General features: G+C 43.8%; 1 protein-coding gene across 5 annotated transcripts in view; it reads left to right on the forward strand.

The window, feature by feature from the left end:
• The window catches only part of sema3fb (sema domain, immunoglobulin domain (Ig), short basic domain, secreted, (semaphorin) 3Fb), a 59468-nt gene that overhangs the window by 21927 nt on the left and 20402 nt on the right, over positions 1-17139 (forward strand). For 2 of the 5 annotated variants that reach the window (XM_039798613.1, XM_039798612.1), the window contains exons 3-6: positions 13995-14155; positions 14519-14581; positions 15021-15140; positions 16491-16580. In XM_039798613.1, coding sequence (XP_039654547.1) covers positions 13995-14155; positions 14519-14581; positions 15021-15140; positions 16491-16580 — 434 coding nt within the window. Of the gene's footprint in view, positions 1-1881; positions 1900-13994; positions 14156-14518; positions 14582-15020; positions 15141-16490; positions 16581-17139 lie in introns of those variants that run through there. The other 3 variants (XM_039798614.1, XM_039798615.1, XM_039798616.1) reach the window with 2 other exon arrangements.

Below are 17139 nucleotides of genomic sequence, written 5' to 3' on the forward strand. Positions count from 1 at the left end.
TAATCAGGTTGCACCTCAAGTCAATTAAATACATTTTGACAAGCACATTTCCTCTTAATGTGTTTAAAGGTCCCACCTACTGTAGTCGGATTAGTTCTGTTTGACTGAGAATGTGAGAAAACAGGAGAAGCCTCCTCTGATTTAGAAAGCATATTGCCTGTGTTGGGGAAGCAATGAAGTGTTTTTGGTGGGGTTTAAAGAGGCCGTACTGAGGGGGGGTTAAAGGAAAAAAAACGAGGATGCTTTGGCTGTGTGTCTTTTTTTTTTTTCTCTCTGAGGGCTGAGGTTTTGGTCAACATTGCCAAAGCAAACACCTCCGTATTCCACCACAGACGAACCAATACGAACCTTTCGCACGCTTCTTGCTTTCTGTACCTTCCATCAGGGTTTACCTCATTTCTGCTTAGTTTGCGTGCTGATTTTGCATGTGTAGAGGAGCTGGACACTTTCAACTTGTATCCATTACAGCGCTGTTGCATCTCATGCTTACATTGCATCTCCAGCTGCCGCCTGTCCAAACAATCACGAGTCACACTTGTTGTGTGCACGCTATGCATATTATCCATACGTGTGTGTGAGAGAGGCCGAGGGATGAGGTCCACACGCACACATCTCTCTCTCACCCACTCTGTCTGCTTCTCTCTCTATCCATCTCCTGCAGTTATCGGGCTGAGTGTATCACCCTGTTAGCTGCAGGGAGATTACCAGTGACAAACTGGGAAAGCTAAATCGGCTTGGTAAACTCACTGACCCTGCAAACCACCACCCCCGCCACCCCCCCACACCACCACTATCTCCTTAACGCAACCTTACATGGACATAGAGAGTGGTCTGCCAAAATAACAGTCTTAACACAGATAACACTTGGAGGAACTCTCGAGGTGAAGACTGAATTTAAATGATGAATGCCCAAAAAATCCGGCTGATGTAATGGACTTATATCGTGCAAATTACTTTGTTGAATAGAGGAAATGAAATTCAAAAACTAATGTTACAAATTATGGTTAGGGTTGTGGACCACAGGCAGGTAATAACATGTAAATGTTCCTTAACTCTGGATTATACTTTTAACGTTTTTATATCAACCATAATAGAAGCACGAAAAAGACCCAGAAACATAAGTTGGTCAAGTGATGACAACCTCAACCAGGAAATTGATTCCTCACGTCTTAAGGGAGCCTATTATCTCGTTCTGACTCTGAAAGAGGATAAGCGTGCAGAGCCTTGGAAGGCCCTTTAAAACGACCGTGGTTTACGAACAGCAGGCTTACAGCGGAGAGATGGAATCAGCGACTTTTGCTCCTCACTCTGTTGTAACCTCTGAACGGGTCTCCTTTAGTTGCTGCAGAACTGTGCTGGTTCAGAAGCGGTGAGGGAAGGATTATGCCTCAACAGAGCTAGTTTGCACGATGTGCCGGAAATCAAATGTGTTTATAGATGTTCCAAACGACCACACTGGAGGGTGGAGTCATAGAGGGAGGGAGACAGTCTGTCCTGGAAGTAGTGTTGTGTTAGAGACGCAGACCATTTAGGTCATCCCCCTGGCTGACAGACCCGGCGAGGCAGCGACAGCCGAAACACAAAGCTGTTTATTAAAGGCTAATCGCCTTAATTTCAGATGAGCGCCCTTCGAACAGAGAAAGTAATTGATGAGACAAAATGCAATGACGCTGCTGACATACGCGTGGAAAAATGGGATTTGTCTTCTAATCCCACTTCCTGTCCCCAAAGCCTGGGAATCAGGGGCGCGTCGGAACTCAACTGATCGCCTGCCTCCGTTCAAAGAAGGGATGAACGAGAGGGATGTCCCGCGAGCCTCCTGCTTCCGTCAACATCATCTGCCTCTTGTAGAGTATGGATGATCCTAGACCAGAGAAACTCTACATGGCAAATTAAATGGTAAAGACTTCCACGGACTGACACACAACTTCTCCTTTACCCCCCAAGGAACAGGAAGAAAAGTGCTGAGGTAGCACCACATGCACTTACACAGGACTGAAGGAGCAGTGGGAGCCTGGTGGGAGGAAGAGACCTGGAGCAGAGCCACAATGGCTGCTGTCACAATCTGTCCGGCCTTCCTGTCATTCTCAGGAAGGGGCTAGAACAACTGGCCTCCCACACTGTGACCCCGCACTGCTCCAACAAATAAGGCATTCATTACTACAGGGCATGATAGTGGGCCACTGGTGTCACATACATTAGGTTGCTATATCCTGTGTCTTTTCAATTGTAAATCTCCCACTGGCCTGTCAGGATGCACCTGAGAGACACAGAAATGTATTGTCGCATTGAGACAGTTTCCAGCGCTGCCTGACATAGTTTTCTCACTGGTGGATTCAAGCTGCCAAGAAAGATTTTTTTTTTTTAAATCCACTGTTTTTACGAGAAGATGTTGCTCCATTGTTACGAATGAAACCTTATTTGTAAGGAAACTATTTGGACGGCAGAGGATGCAGATATAACTTTATAGGAGCACAGCGTGGAAATAAGGTCGACGTTGAGTTAATAACAAAAAAGAAAATTTAAAACCTCCGCTGGAAGTCAGCCTGTGGCAACTTAAGCCTGGCTTTTTGATGTCTTTTGATGCAATTTGTTGTGTCTGGCTGTTGACATTAACATAAGATATTCTCTGTCATACCAGGTATATCACAAAGATGAAACGTATATATTATTCCATGGAAAGCCCTGAGCAGACTCCTACGAAAAAGACAGATTCAGCTATTAAAACAAATCACTTTGTTGCCAACATTTGACAACAGCTTTCATAAGTTTGGATACAACTAAACTTAGAGGCTGAATTTGTGTTATTAAGAGCTGTGAGACAGTGGATTTATTCAACTCTAATAGGTTACTCTCCTTAAACAATCTTTCAGTCTTTCTCCTATGTCTAGTCTAGTTTTGTGTTTGGTACAGCATAGAAGGGTTTCAGTATTTGAATTTTCTTCCCACATTCCCATAGAGTTTAAGTCCTGTCCATTTTCACGAGCTTTAACATTTTACAGAGCGAAGGATACTGAGAGAAAGAGAGAGAGAGCGATCCATCTTCATTACAACAAGGCTGTTCTGGACTCATAGCTGAGTGTTCCTTCCAGCTGCGCACTTCCTCTGGAACCAGACAGCAGAACCAGAGGCGGTGTGTCTCTGCCCCTGAGTGTGTCCACTATGTGGAGATTATAGTCTGACATGATGCTGAGAAATGCAAGGTTACAATAAGGAATGCTAAAAGTAACAGAGCTCTTTCAGTCGGGGCTTTATGTTTCGTCTTTGTGGCTGCTCCCTCATAGTTCTTCTGCTAATTTTGCAGTGCTATGCTTTTGTTCTTCTGATACAAACACTTGAGCGCATGCTTGCCTGCTGCCTCCTCTGGCTTCTGCACCAAATCAGCATTAAAATGGATTTACCATGCTTAATGTACTCAGGAAACCAGAAGGTATGCGCATACTGTAACTGTGGTTGGACAGATACCATATACCAGTGATTCATTGGTTCAAGGGGTGTAGTAATTCACATGTGGATCTCCACTGAGCTGGAACTCAGGGCTGGGAAGTGTTAGAGTGATGGCAGAGAGGTTGCAACCCTGAGCCCATTGAGTCATGCTCAACATACACTTTCTCTTCCCTTTACCCCTGTTGAACACAGGCTCATTGCGATTCTGGACAGGCCATCCAGTAATGCCACTTTACCTAAGGCAATCCCTGTTTCCTGATTTCACCCAGGCTGAGAAGAGATAACGCTGACCCTGAGCTAATCCCAGATTAACCAGAACATACAGCGCTGCCACTGCTGCCCAGCGACCTCTGACCTTCTCGTGTCTCCTGGCCGAGGCTGCAGAATCCATGCTGACCGTGCGCTTGCAAAAAGCAGGTTTTGTCAAAGCCCAGGTTAGGGCATTTGTGCCATTTAAAATAATCTAAAGAGCTCAGATTGCTTAAAATGGAGGCAGCCACCAGTAACTTTTCAGTAGGGTCTCCAGTGAAAAAATTGAATTCACAACAACAGTCTGTATGCAGAGGGTGAAGAAGGATTGACATGTGGGATGGGAACTAAGGCAAGATGTGTCACTGCTGAGCTGGAGACTGTTAATAAAACACATGTCAGTTAAAACAGAGCCATGTTTGTGCAGATGTGTGCGATTAGATCTAGACTCTCATGGGAGGATCTCCTTCCTTACTAGTTCTCCACATTTCACATCCTCCTCAGCTGGATCTCCACCTTTATTCATTTTTGCTAGATTGAAGGTGAAAGGTGTTCATTTGTTTGGAGAGAGAACTCAGGTCCAACTGCGAATATTATTAGCTTTATAAGATTTAAAAGAAGAAACAGCGATGGCATGTGTGACTTAAGTTTTGGTCATAGATTCTTCATCGCCTCTTTGTTCAACGTATTCTGTACCATCACAACGGTCTGCTGTTACAAGAGTTTACATGAAAATTGAGACAAATGTGTACCTCCTCCCCACACCCACACCCGCCCCTGCCCACTCTCTGCCTGTCCATCAGCGCGCTGGGCTTTGCAGGCAGAAGGAGAGGGGCTTAGATGATGGGAGCCAGAGGCCCTGTGATAAGACCATTTCTCCGCATGAGAGCTCATCAGAGCTGACAGTGAATACAAATTGGTGCCATTAGTGAATGGGGGTGGGTTGGACAGAGGAGGGGCGGGGCACTACAGTGGCTCCTAATTATAGAGTTGGTGAGCCCCCCAGGGCGGCAGGGGAGTGGCAGGGTGCGGGGGAGCGGGGGTAACGAGGTGGCGACAGTGGTAAACAGTAAAATGTCACGTCTCACAGAGCATCATGGTGCAACTTCTGGATAATGTGAGGTCAGAAGTGATGGTTAATGATGTGTGATATGGGAGTGCTTTTAGTGCGTATCCATTATGACGGATCACATTCAACATGTGTTGAGACAAGACAGGGTCACACCTTATCCCTAGCGAGGAGGCTCACAGCAACAGAATACAAACAACATGCCATGCATATCGAAGTAGCTCCACTTTATTGTGGTTTATAACAGCTGGCGAATCCCAGCAGGGAGTCAAATCACTGATCATGTATTATCATAATCCTGTTTTTGGCATTCATTTTGCGCTGTCAAAGTATGTGGGCTTTGGAAAGCCCCTCCGCCAACACCTTACCGACATTTGAAATGGGGCTTCATCTAAAAATGTTGATAACTTTCCCAAACTGAAATTGTGACATACACGCCCACTTCATGCAGCAATTGACAACGTGTGTGAAGGTGATAAAGTATGCAGGATGGTGCTGTCACTGACAAAGGTATATGTTTTTCCATTCAAAATATACAGTACAATAAAATAATTTAATATTCCTTTAAGAGCAAATTAACACCCCATTTTAGCTTGAACACCCCCTACCCACTATTCACAATTAAAAAAAAAAAACAGTCTGAACCCTGACACCCCTCAAGGGCCTAGAGCAGTGGTTCCCAAAGTGGGGTCAGGGGTCTCAGGGGGTCCCCAGCAAAAAAAGGAATCATTTATTTTCTCTATAATTCCATCAGTATGTAACACTGGTCATGGGTTTCATACACTTTCTGTAATAAAACATCTAAAAGCAAGAATCCTATTAGATGGGGGACCCTGGGATGAAATAATATCTAATATGTGTCTAATATGTGTCAGTTCAGTGGTCCTTAAAGTGAAAAAGTTTGGGAACCACTGGTTTAAAGGACAAAATGATTTCTGTGGAAAGGATACATAACACTATGAAAAATGACAATGATTAATAGATAGTGTGATGGATTTTTTACTCTAAAAAGTGGATTTAGTGTTAAAGCTATAGTGCGTAGTTTCTGTCTCCCCCATGAGGAATTCTAAGTAATGACAACAACACTGTCGGCGCATCCACAAGTCCTTCGGTGATCGCGCATGCGCCCCCACCCTTCCCCCACGCAGTTGCTACGTAGCCAAGGAGGACACGGAGGATTAAAAAAAAACATGACGGACTCTTCAGAAAAGGTAATTATCTTCACTCGAGCTTCTGTGTGGGAAAGTCACCGTACGACACAATCTTCTGAACATAAGAAACACAGAGAGAGTTGTGTGGAGCTGATAGTCTTAATAAGCTTTGTAGCAACTCATTTGGCAATGGCTTGAATGTAACAGACGTTCATTAATATCAAAAAGTTACACACTATAGCTTTAAATTTCTATGATGATCACAGTGTTTTCATTTTTGCAATAACTGAGTGGACTACTATAATACCATTCATGTTGTCATGTCTTGCTAATTTCACCAAGTTTAAAGAAAGATGATAGTGAGTAAAGGTGCTTGTGTTGATGCTTTGTATTGTATGGGGCAGGTGTTTGCACAGGTATGCTGTTTTGTCTGTGTTTTCTCTCCTAGCCGCAAGCTGCAGAGCCTGTCTCTCCACCAAGATGCAGACAAACACACACACACACAAACACACACACACACACACACACACACACACACACTCACACAGAATTCAGCGAAGCTTGACCACCCTGCTGAAAGCACATCACAAAACATTACCATTCCGTGTCCCTGGCTCTTTGGCATTACCAGTGGGTCAGATCATATCTCCAGATCCTGTGCCTTTGCATTTTTGTTATCTGCTGAATGACGCGTCCTATCTGATGTGACACAGTGGCCGAGCCTTTGACCGCTTTTATTATCCTCCGTCCCACAGAGTGACTAAGTCGAGGCGAGCAGCTGCTGTGTTCACATGCTGTTATCGTTCCTTTTCATTTAGCAGCACAGCTAACCTCATACCCACTCTCCAGTAATCACACAGGCATTCTTGAACAACTGTGTCACTTCTCTACTGGCATTGAAGCGTGCAGCTTATACAAACCCAAATAACTCATGTAAATGTTTGACACAAAGACAAGTCGTGTTGAAAGGAGCTGTTGAAGAAGAGTGAAAAAGGCAATGTGGGCCAGGAGAGTCGCTGATTAGAAGTGACTCTGCTAACTAGATAGTAGTGCAGGTGCCAGTTCAGCAGCCACACACTTGTCCATATGCAGAAGAGGGTCCTTTAATCTCCATCTTCGTGTTTGTGAGCTCAGCGATTGCCCCTATATTAGGCACGTCCTTATCTTGCAGATACAGGAAATCACTGTGAGAAAGTTTTGCTAGATTAAGATAAGAGAGAGAGAGAACCACAGCCACTATCGTATACAGGTGTCTGGGTATAAGCCAACTCCACTCTTACTGTGTGATCTCGGTAATAATCTCAGACTTTTATGAATAAACAAAATGTACACAGAAAACATAAGATACTTGTACTTTTTTGTGCTTTTTAAAGTTGTGTAGGACATTTTGTACGAAGGTGCAAATTCTTTTCGACCCAACAGTAAAATACCACACAAAGTAAACAGTCAAACATTCAAGTTATCATCATTTATTTGCTTTAACTTAGTAGTCGATTCCCCAACTTATTCAAATCAGACTAACGCATCACCCACAGATTATTCTCCGACTAAGAACGATTGCCATGTTTGCTGTAGATAAGTAACAGAAATCTGCTGAAGCGGCATTGGAAGGCAATGTTACAGTAGGATGAGGACAGATTAACACAGTCCTCCCTGATCACAGCAGATAGCAGCCACCAATGCGCCCAATCTTACCCTTTTTCTCAAATTCACGTGACCAGCCTTAACTGGGCTCAAGAGAACAAATGCATCATTATACAGGTACATGGGCAACAGACACTTCTTAAATATTTCACTTTCTAAGACTCATACAAATTAATGAGAAAGTCTGAAACTTCCATAAGGTAATGCATGCCATTTCCAGCAAGTCTCTTAAACCTGTGGCACTGTCACCTGTGGCGTCTCAACTCATTACTGCTCCTTGTTAAAAGCTGAACTGCCAACTAGGCAACATTGCAATTTTCCAATAAAAGCAAAGCGTCTTTTGTGCAGAGCTCCATAATTGCTATTGAAACGAAGTGTGCCTTCTGAAGAGTAATAAGACTTATTACTGTTACTCTGGAGTTTTCCTCCTCTGCATTGACAGCATTCAAAATGTTTGGCCAGGATTCCTGACAAGTGCTGCCTTTGATGTGAGAGAGCATGTCACCTCTCCCGCCCCCTCTTAAACACCCTAATTATCACTCCTGTCACTTCGGTGCATGTGAACGAACACACCTCTTTCTGACGGGTTGGAAACTGCCTCAGGACACTGCTCAGGTAGCGCAGCTTGTTTATGATGCGCCAGGGGCTAACGGGGTATTTATGTCGCTTTGTTACACAACCTCAGAAGACAGAAGCAAAACCTACTCAACACAAGATTTTTCAGTTTAGTGTTATTTCAGTATAGATCATGGCTTATGTGTTCCAGTTTTAGTGGTTCACTGTGATCTTCGGACAGAAGGACTCCTTGTGCAGTGGCTGCAGTTTCTAATTATCGACCACAAGGAAAAACCACAGATCCGTGAATCAAGCAGGTGATTGCTACACACTTTGCTCAACATTGCTCATCGCTCCCTTCCTGTTCAGTGTCAAAGCAACAGACCACAAACTTTTTGTCTCTTCCCATCACCATCCCCCATCTTTACAGGGAATAGCACAGGCTTCAAGCAGCAACATGCTCTGCACTGTCATTGACAGTGGCCTGCAATTTTAATTTACCCAATTTGAAACCAGAGAAATATGCAGTGGGGTGGAACACCCATATCGGTGTCATGTAGTGAGTGTGCGCTGCGCTGTCAAGTGCCAGGATGTGTGTATTTACTCCCTCTGAATTCTCTCTCTTTCTCTCTTCTGTTTTGTTAAAACACAAAGTCTGGAGTTTTCCATGATCCACTCACTTCCCTGACGCTTCTTGTGAATTTGCCAGGAAAGTTATGAGCGGGGTAGGCCGTGTACTGTTAAGTCACGCTGAATGCTGTAATCGTTTCTTAATGAGAGGAAGTTCTGATGTTACCGGTGGAGTAGGATGCATTAACAGCTGAATATGATACATAAAATCCAGTCTTCTCTTTCCCTTGTGTGACAGCATGGTGGGAAATCATGTCATATAAGAAGGCATTAGCCAGTGGGCTTTCTTATTTCTGGAGATGTGATCTTGAGAGTGCACCGCATGCCGGTGAACCTTTCCTGTCCAAACATATTTCCAAAGTAAACTCGGCCCGTTGGCTATTAATTTAAGATGGAGAGATATGCTATAACATGCAGGCCTGCAGTCCCGTCAGCAGCCAAGTATTCTCTCAGGAGGAGGAGGGCTGGCTCAGTCCGACAGTGAGGCATGTCTCTTCTCTATGTTTCTATACCTCATTTAACCAGGCAAGCTGACAAAAATACAAGTCTTATTTATAATGGTCTAAAGAAGGGGCTGCAGTCGGGTGGTGGGGCACATCCAGTACTTCCCAGTACAAGCACTGTGTTGTACCACTGGCCGCTGACCAGCTCCAGTGCTGCAGCTGAGGGTTTCTAAAAAACACGCTCGCACAAGTCTACAAACATGCATGCAGGGAGACAGTGTTGCATTTACCAATGAATTTACAGTGAATGAAGAACTCACAGCAACCCGTTTTCAATCTTAGAAACGAAATCTAATGAATGCAATAAAAAATACATTGGCCAATAAATGAAATAAACCATCCGTGTTCTTTTTGCTATTTGGCTCAATGTTTTAGTGTTGGCCCAGCTTCAGTACTACTAGATAGACTTCCCTGCTCAACAATATTTTAGCGGTTGAGGTGGCCCACGTAGTGATGGTGTGTGTGAGACGTTTTGGGCATGATGTGTGTAAGGATACTGTGGTATCTGGCCCTATAAGGTTAAAGTCTCAACAATACAAAGCTTTTTAAAAGGTTTAAGTGCGTAAAAAGTCTCATGAGTATTCACTGGATGCATCTGTACATGTATGCACATGTATGCCAAAGGCCTTGAAAAGAGCCCAAAACATTAGAATTAAAGTTGGTGCAGAGAATATATGTTTCCAACATTGGACAATGAGTTAGTTGTGGGCCAGTAAATTTGACTTTGACTTTGAATATGCTGGGATTGGCTCCAGTCTCCCATGACGCTGCAAGGGATAAGCGGGTGAAAATAATGGATAGATACAGCCTATCATTAATGGCCAAAACTCAATAACCATCACTTTTTTTCATGCTTATCAATAGTACAAATAGGCCAAAAATGAGTGGCGTCAAATGTTTTTCCAGCAGTGATTATTGTATCAAGCACATTAGAAGAGCTATGCACCTACCTTACCAGAAGCACCGCGGTAGTGTCTTGATCTGTCCCTCAACGTGTATGACCTGTAGCTCTCTACATCAGTTGGCTCTGATGCTGACATTAAAGTAGAATGTGGTCAGGACTCATCTTACTCAGCTCCCTGTTCTAAAACACCGGCAAAAACCTTTCTCATTGCCAGAGGAGAGTGTTGGGTTGTGGGAACCGGCATTGGGCTGTGTCACCCAGCAGCACCTTGAGATGCTGGGAGAGAGGAGAGGATTGTCTGTGTTCAGCAGACTGAAGAGAGTCGCCCGGATTGCCTCTCACATGTGGAATGAGAGCTCACTCCTGTGTAACCACTTAACTTTCTGTGTACTACTATACCTTTGTCTATAAAAGATTGAAAATGAGAGAGGTCTCATAAACTGACTTCTTCTTTGCGTGCAAGAGCATGCATAATAACGTAAAAAAAAAAAGGTAAAGGGAGAGACATTGAGTGCTTGGATCAGATTCCCTCACCAGCTTACTTTCACCTCTAATAGAGCCATTGCCATATCCCAGGGGGAAGTAGTGCGTTCCTGAAAAACAAAGCCCTCGCTGTGTGTGCACAGACCCCCCAGAGTGAACCTAAACCATACAAGCAGTAATGGGCTACTTTAAGAGTTTATCTGGCTCTAATAGACACACTTGTCCACTGCTTCCAGGCTCTAAATCTGAAGGATAAGTCTGTATGTACGGTAAATGCTGTCATGCGCTAATGTGGCTGACAAAGAGCATAGTAGTTCAGCCACTCTAAGCCTTTCCTGTTCAAAATTGTAATCTCATACTTAGAGTATGTAGTTATGTGTTGAAGGAGGAACAGTGGATTTTATTTCATTTTTAGAAACAAATTATGTAACCTTTATTTAACCAGGCAAGTCATTATGAACAAATTCTTATTTACAATGGTGGCCTGGCAAAAGGCAAAGCCTCTTGAGGGAGGGGGCTAGGGGCTAAAAGAGAAAAGTTAAAAAGACAGCAGCACACATTTCCAACACGTCCACTACTTATATATATATATATATATATATATATATATATATATATATATATATATATATATATATATATATATATATATATATATATATATATGTATACATACACATACATGTACAATCATAACAAGCATTACATGTGACAACAAACATAACATAAATGACATACAGTCTAGCACACAAGCATCGAGCAATACAACTATAGAACAAGTGTAGCATGCACAAGCAGTAAGACAAACAAAATCCAAATTGGAAACCAAATACAAGCACCACCAGGCAGGCCCTTAGATAAAAACCCCAAGGCACAAGTAAGAGAGGCAGGCCCAAGGATTGAGTTTGCTGTCTGTGACTGGTTGGATAGATCAGGGATCTTTTTTTTTGAAAATTTAGGGTTAGCACCTAGCAGCGCAGTCTCTCTGCATGTCTTTCCAAGCTGGTTGTGACTGGCTGTTTGCCTGGCACCAGTTTCAGTCCAGAGACCTGCTGGTCTTGTTTTCACAAGCGGCCTGACCCTCAGGGCAGTGTAGCAGCCGAGCTCAGTCCACTGCCATAATCCGTCTTCGATCAACATTTCATAGGAACACAATGCCATGTGCCCCTGCCTGAGGCGAAGGTTGACTTTGGGACTGAGCTGAGAAAGGCTAACAGAATAGGGAAGGATGTCTAACAGCTTGAATGACTTCACACTTTTTGTACCCAGATTCCAGACTCCTTACTTCTTTCTTTGTTTTTTAAACTCATGGTGAGAGGTTTCAACAGCTTCATTCTTATGGTATCAGAAGACCCAATGGCATTTAGCCTTGAGCTCCATATGTAAAAGCTGTGCAGCTTTACTCAGCTCTGATTCATTCTTTCATAATGAATCACCACAGTTTCATTTCTCAAACAACACCATCATCTGATAGGCATATAACTCTGCGATGTAATCTACGTTACAATTAGATATGGAAGATATGGTGTGAGGAAAGATATTTAATTACGGTGTTGAGTTTTTGCTGTGATGTAAAATTTGGACATGCTGTGGAGTACATTCAGACCCGACTATCTCTGTGTTATTGTATGATTATGAGATTAGATTACATATGTTTGTTTCTTAATGTGCGGCTCTCTATAGGGTGTGTTGTTGCTATGCACTGTCCACATTCCCTCTTCAGCTGACAGATGGTCTCATCCAGCTACTCTCTGACAACAAACACACACTGAGAAGTTGCTGACAACCTGCTTCAGGAAGGGCTTCGACTGGCCCTCGGAATGTGTGTGTGTGCGTGTACTATGTGTACTTATCCTGTGTTTCACTCTATCCGCACACACATAAACACAGCAAGAGTGTATGGGGAGTCATCATTCAACTTAAGTCTCCAACACAAATAATCACAGGGACCGACCACATGTTGCATCTCCTCTGCTGTGGGCTATGACAGCTGTCAATCACTCTGCTGACCTGTAAACATTCCTTTGGTGGGCACAGTTATTAAATCAAACTGTACAAATATAGCAAATCTAATGCTATTAATCTTTGCTTATTGACGTACCGCGGTGTTAAATTTAGATCTGGCAGGAAAGACTGGTAATATCAGATTCCATTGGGAGTCTGTTTGAAAAGGTCTCTAGATGGTGTTTATTTTAAGGCCCAATGGTGGACATGTTGATGGCTTTGCATGCTTTGGTGTCCAGACCTTGCAGGAATGTTTCTCAGTCACTTCAAACATACTGAACATGACTGTGCATACAGAGCTTGCAATAAAAAAGGGGTTATTCATCAACTGCCCGAAACATTTTCATTGTTGACAATGAAACTTGAAATGATTCTTATTTTTACAAGTCTTGGGTGTTGCTTTTAAGGTCTGACACCCCACGTTGACTACATTTCACACTTCCTTCTTTTTACTATACGCTGGCACACCTCTGTTCTGATATATCATTTGTAAACAGTGAAACAAAGCTAACTGTATTTGACAGTTTATCCTCTGGTTTCCCTTCACCGCATTTTTGGCTGCTAAATCGAGACAAAATAACTAACCTCAAAGTGTGGTTCCCTGTTTCAGCTTTCTGTGGTCTGTTGGTTGTAGAATAAAGCTAAACAGTGAAAAGGGACTTTCCTGCTGTTTGAGTAAAACCTCGGTGTTTGTCCAACAATATGTGAGGGCCACCCTCTAATGCCTCTCCCCTACAGATTGTGGAGGAGTGTGTTTGTCTATGGTGTGGCATGGGGCCTTTGCTGTCTTAGCAGTGGCCTCTCTGCCCTGCCTGTACGTGGTTGCTGAACCAAGAAGAACATATCAAACAAACACTCCCAACACAGAGCTATAGGAAGATTGGGTTACTCTCGACATGAGAGGACTAGTCGACTGCATTATATTACCAAAGGCACACACCCCTCTGCACTTTAAAGAGTGGGGTCCAACAAGGGATGGATCAGTTTAAACTCAGTATATCCACCTTACCGTAATTTATAATTTGTAGTAAACATCATATTTATCTGTCAAACTACCGTGTCTGTCTTTTCTGTCTTCCGACTGGTAGTCACAGACAGCCATTGATGACTTTCTAGATCCTCTGATCCACTCAGGCGGTATTAAGCCATCAACACAGTGTGACAGACACTCAGTAGCACTTGTCTCTAATGTGCGGTGTTAAGTTACAACAGTGTTGGTGGAAAACCATGAGATAACTCCACACGGGTATGCAGGAGTGGCATGAGGAATGTGTCAGTTGTGCATCCATGTGTGTGTGAAAATGTGCATGTGCACCACAGCTGTCGTTAATGGGTATGTTTCTGTCTCCATACAGAGCTAAGATCCACCGGTACTGCTCATCACTTTGCCTACCTCCTCAACACGTCTGACTACCGGATCCTGCGTATGGATGAGGACCATGACCGCATGTACGTTGGCAGCAAGGACCACATCCTGTCCCTGGACCTCCATGACATCAACAAGGACCCACATATTGTAAGACCATTCCCATGCTCTGCCTCCCCCAAACTCTGGCCCCTAAAAATTGGCTCTTACACTGTGATGAAGCAAGCGCCTTTACCTCAGCGCTACAACAGCTGCCCCCAGGGCAAAATGTTCTGTTCTATTGCCCCAGCAGCAGGCATTTTGGTTAGCTCACATCTAGTTTTTGCTGGAGTGCACTTTTTCTGGTGTCGGATCATTAAAACACTGTAATTGGGTTATAACAATCCCAACAGGACTAATATTAGCCTGGGTGGATATCCCTTTTGCAGTTTTAGCCCAAAAATCTCATAAAAGCCAGTGATGTATAGCGGGTTGGACTGTAACTATAAAATGTCTTCTGTTCCCCCATCGCAGATCCACTGGCCGGTGTCCGAACGAAGAAGGATGGAGTGCCTTGTGAGTGGGAAGGACGCCAATGTAAGTAGGCCTGTTGACAGCAATCTTAAGCTCAGCAGGGTCGTGATAGGCTAAAACAAATGTTGTTTTTCAAATGCATGGCCTGAGAAGCATAAAGCTCTCATCATTGTGCACAATGGTTTTAATGTGAGGAACCTGTAAAAATCACCTGTGAGGTTCGTAATTGGCCCAGTAAAGACACTGGTTCCCTTCTGTCTCGCCAAGGAGCCAGGATAAGCCCAGTCTGCCATCCTCCTCTCTGCCAGGCCAGGGTGGGCAGCACTGACAGATAGTTTGATATATTGTCCAAATATATAGAGAGTACAGTATTACTGGTTTGTTTCGAGACACCCAGACTTGAGTAAATCTGCAGGAGATGCACCAGTAAAATATGGCTATGAATGGCTATTCATTTAGATGTTTATTGCAGTTTGATTGACTCTGGTCTTTGTGTCTCCAGGAGGAATGTGCAAACTTCATCCGTCTGGTCGAGCCATGGAACCGGACTCAGCTGTACGTCTGTGGAACAGGAGCTTACAATCCAGTCTGTACCTTTGTCAACCGCGGGCGCAAACCTCAGGTTAGAATTAAAGTCTTGAGGAATGTACAAGCCTGGACGGTCATCTCTCGGTACATCAACTCAGCAAACATAAACAGCTTTCTCCATCTGCATCATGTATGGCATAGCTTGACCTCTCCTTTTTTTTTTTTCCTCTTACCCAAGTTCTTACTCTCCATCCACCTTACGCTAGGTTCCCTTTACGATTTTCCTCCATCATTAAGCCCGCTCGAGGTACCATGTCTCCACGTCTGGCAAATCAGCCAGCACAGCTTCACCAGCACACAGCTGTCATCCCCAGCGAGCTGTTAAAGCTACTCTGTTTAGTCTCAGCCTTTAATGGGACCTCTTGAATTTCCTAAACCAAGCCAGGCATCGCTACCTCGCGTTACTCCCCTTTAACACCTTACTCTTCCTTAAATATCACACTTGTTCCCTAATGATGACCAGGGGACTTTTTAAAAGGGGATCAATAAAAAGTAAATTTCCCACTGGATTCTCCCTTGAGATATACAGCACGGTGCAGAGAAGTTGCAACGGCAAGTGCGGCTTGTATGAGTCCCTTGTTGCATATGGTTCCTACGTGACCCTTTACTAATGAAGGGCTTCCATCCATCCACTCACCTATCCAGCCACCCCTCCATGCATCTAGGCCACCCGCCAGCCTCTACCATGTGAGACGTCGGGTAATTGGAAGTGGGAGCTCCCATTATGGGGTGCCAGTGGAATGTTCCAGTTCTAGTTCATTAATGAGAGGGCTGTTTTTTCTTCGTCACATTGAACAGACAGGTCTGAGTCGTTGTCCCGTGTCCACCTTTCTTAGCTGGGCTGGGCAGTCACCTATGATTGCAAAAACACGAAATGATACTCTTCACACAGATGTACGCACACACATATCCTGACACACATAAGGACACTTTTTTGTCATTATTAATTCAACATTCAGATAGATTGTTGTCATTTAATTACACCACTGCAGGCTATATTTTTAAGTTCCCCAGTGCTTAAAGAAGGAGTCTTGTAGCTTTTGTAAACGGTAACCGCAAAATGTTTGGCTTTGGCAGCAGCTTTGAGGGGAATGTACTGTATGTAGCATACTGTGAGAGCCTTTATTGACTCAACCACAGGATAGGCAACCATCTGGTCAAATAAAAGCTACACACATTCCCTGCACAATCTTGCACACATACAGTATATATTTTCCTCATGCACTTGCATTTTAGTAATTTCAGTAGTATTGGTTTGGGGAGTTTCTCACTATGTCTTGAAGTCAGCACAGAGTCAAGAGATGCAAGTGGAGGTCAGGGCGGTCCTTGATCGTTCCACATTAGTGGCGTAACATCCAGACTGTGTTGCTGTCTCCTGTTTTAGACGTCCATGTATCTGCAGATGGCCCAGGCCAGAGGAAGGGCTAGCCGCGCAGCTGAACCCAGCGCGGTGCACGAGACACTTGGACTAAAGGTGCGATGTGGGCCCTGTCTGCACCGCAGCCCTGCACACTGCCTGGGCTTGTGGTCACCAGCAGCATGCTCCCTCTCTTTGTGTCTGAGCACATTTTTGTCATCACCATCTTTAACCTGGCCATCGCTTGTTTATCTCCGTTACATTTGGCATGTATCTTCTCCAGTCCGTGCACAATCTTAAAGTTTTGTGTAATGTGGAATTGCATTTAATGTCATCTCATTTTGTTTCTCCCGTGTTCCCCTCATACTTTCTTTGTGAAAGCCTAATTGTCTGAGCACCCTTTTGTATCCATCATTGTCCATTTGTGCTTTGCATTTGTGCTAAATGTCATGTTTTGCATGAGAACTGGGTTATCAAGTGGAAATGGCTTTTCAAGCTGCTAAAAAATTCAGTTGACTTTTATTCGGCTCAAATTTAATTAAAAAGGCGTTCACTGCTGTTCAATGCATGGCATATTCATTTTTATTTAGCATATATTTAGCAGCGCCCATGAACAACAGATGACCGAATCATTCATCCTGCTTATCTGGGATAAGATGTCCCACCCATCAGTCCT

The sequence above is a fragment of the Perca fluviatilis genome, chromosome 4, assembly GCF_010015445.1.
Source record: "Perca fluviatilis chromosome 4, GENO_Pfluv_1.0, whole genome shotgun sequence".
Taxonomy (NCBI): domain Eukaryota; kingdom Metazoa; phylum Chordata; class Actinopteri; order Perciformes; family Percidae; genus Perca; species Perca fluviatilis.